The following is a 2,151-nucleotide window of genomic DNA, read 5'->3' as shown; positions in this document are numbered from 1 at the left end:
CGATCGCTATATATATCAAACAGTAATACATGAAATGGTGGAGGATTACAGCAGCTTATTACGTACTATAGCCCAACCGTTCACGGCGGGATGCGCACAGACTCACTCTAACACAACCCTGATGCGCCAACATTCATATTGTCGTACATGTACATTATCATATATTATATAAATCACATCACATAACCATATATAATGTTACATATTACAGGTTAATTTATTGTTTATTATTATGATGGCATATATATATATATATATCAGGAGTCTCCTATTATCCCTATGATCCTATTATCCCTATTATCTACTCCTGATATATATATATATATATATAATATACTTGACAAAACGAGAAGGAACAATTCAAACGTTTAATTACACTATAAATTTAGTTATTTTAACACATTTTATTTCATCAAGATTATCAATATGATATCTCTTCTTTCTGTCGCAATATACAGACAAGATGAATCTCCGCATCGAGTCTGAATTCTGTATAAAGTAACAAAAATGATACATCATCGAGTAATTTAAATATCAGAGCCCGAGCCACTGCGGCAAAAAGTATTCCTCTCTAATTGTTCCGCGTGCGATTTTGCTGTCGCGTTCAGCAAAATTCTCCATGTAGAGTACCTGTCCGCTTGACAGCCAACCACACCACCAGCCGTACGAGCCGACGTCATAGATCACGTGATCGCATTGCGAGATAACCGACATGTCGACGGCCGCAGTGTTTCCGGTGAGAAAGACGATCGACGGATGTAAGTTCTGCAGATTTTCCACGCACCACTGGACGTCGTCGCTAGCAACAACGAACGTCGGCGTCGGCGTCGGCCCGCCGTCTTGGTCGCCGCCACGAAAATGCGCGATCGCTCTACGGAAAAAATCGACGTCGCCTGTGCGGTAACCCTCGCTGTGTAGAGCTTGAAGGTCACCTCTGCGCACGTGTATGCCGACCAGCGGGCTGCCGTCGTTACCGCGTCTGCATGCGCGTAGAATCCGCGCCGCTTCGTCACCGATCTCATCTCTGAAGGTCAACTCGCGGCGGAGTCTTTCCGAGATGTTACTGAAGTATGTCCAGCTCTGCAGGTAGCCGTAGATGACCGCGTCACTTCCCTTCCTCTTCCCTTCCCTTCCCTTCCATTTCCTTCCCTTCCCTATCCCCCGCAGCTCTGAGAGGTGGAATAGCAGGCTCTCATCGCGAGAGCCGAATTTCTTTCCCTCCATGAGCATCACCGGTCGGTTGGTTGCCTCCCATTGATCAGGAATCGTGTTTAGCGTCAGGTTGAACATGCTGCGAACGGGAAGAGTGTCCGGTATACGAGCGTCAAAACCCAACTCTTCGGCGATTCCCGCTAGGGCGGCGTACATGAAAAGCTGGTTGCCGATGCCGCCTTTGAAGTCGACGCTGAGAATAACTCCCTGTTTTCCACCAATCGCCTTGTTACCGGCCGCCGCCGCCATCGCCGTCGTCGCGGAATTATTTCGTTTCACATTGTCGTTGATGATAGTACTTGCGAACTCGATTGGCAACGACGTACCATTCTTAGCGGACCGTGTCGTGGGTCGGTCTGGCTGCGATGTTCTATAGAAGGCGACCAGCGTAACCGCGATGACAGCGAAAAACAGAAATGCTGCGCGCAGCAGCTTGCAACGCGCAACTCCGTAGCGCCACGTCGCGGCTGAACGTTCGGCCAGCGGCAGCATGATCGCTCTCACAGAGTCGATCACACAGAGCTCTCACAGAGTCGATCTCACAGAGCTTGAGCTCTCACAGAGCTTGAGCTCTCAAGCTCTGTGAGATCGACTCTGTGAGAGCTCAAGCTCTGTGAGTGCTCTGTGAGATCGACTCTGTGAGAGCTCAAGCTCTGTGAGATCGACTCTGTGAGAGCTCAAGCTCTGTGAGCTCTCACAGAGCTCTCAGTCGCACTCACAGGAGCTTGTCACTTCACGTACGATGCGGACAGGCTGCCGCGTGCTGTCGTCAGTTGTCGAGCATTGTTATAGTAAACTCGATAAATGACGTCATGCGTCGACGCGTAGATATCCGCCCAATACCACGTGCTTGCACCGGTGCCTGCGCGCGAGCTCTCTCTCTCTCTCTCTCTCTCTCTCTCTCTCTCTCTCTCTCTCTCTCTCTCTCTCTCTCTCTCT

At 49.4% G+C, this 2,151-nt stretch overlaps 1 protein-coding gene across 1 annotated transcript; it reads right to left on the bottom strand.

Moving 5' to 3' along the window:
• Positions 1–274: 274 nt before the first annotated feature.
• LOC106819201 (galactoside 2-alpha-L-fucosyltransferase 1-like) lies at positions 275–1,913 on the bottom strand. The gene has a single exon (XM_014823849.1). It carries the CDS (start codon positions 1,702–1,704, stop codon positions 535–537), a length of 1,170 nt encoding a protein of 389 aa, XP_014679335.1. The 5' UTR covers positions 1,705–1,913; the 3' UTR covers positions 275–534.
• Positions 1,914–2,151: the final 238 nt, after the last annotated feature.

Source organism: Priapulus caudatus, unplaced genomic scaffold (assembly GCF_000485595.1).
Source record: "Priapulus caudatus unplaced genomic scaffold, Priapulus_caudatus-5.0.1 Scaffold2969, whole genome shotgun sequence".
In the NCBI taxonomy this organism is placed as follows: domain Eukaryota; kingdom Metazoa; phylum Priapulida; class Priapulimorpha; order Priapulimorphida; family Priapulidae; genus Priapulus; species Priapulus caudatus.
The sequence above is the reverse complement of the archived record's forward strand: the minus strand, read 5'-3'. Positions and strand labels throughout refer to the sequence as shown.

Bases quoted from the DNA above. Each gene is read 5' to 3' on its own strand.
- LOC106819201 (XM_014823849.1), bottom strand. From the start codon at position 1,704: ATGCTGCCGCTGGCCGAACGTTCAGCCGCGACGTGGCGCTACGGAGTT.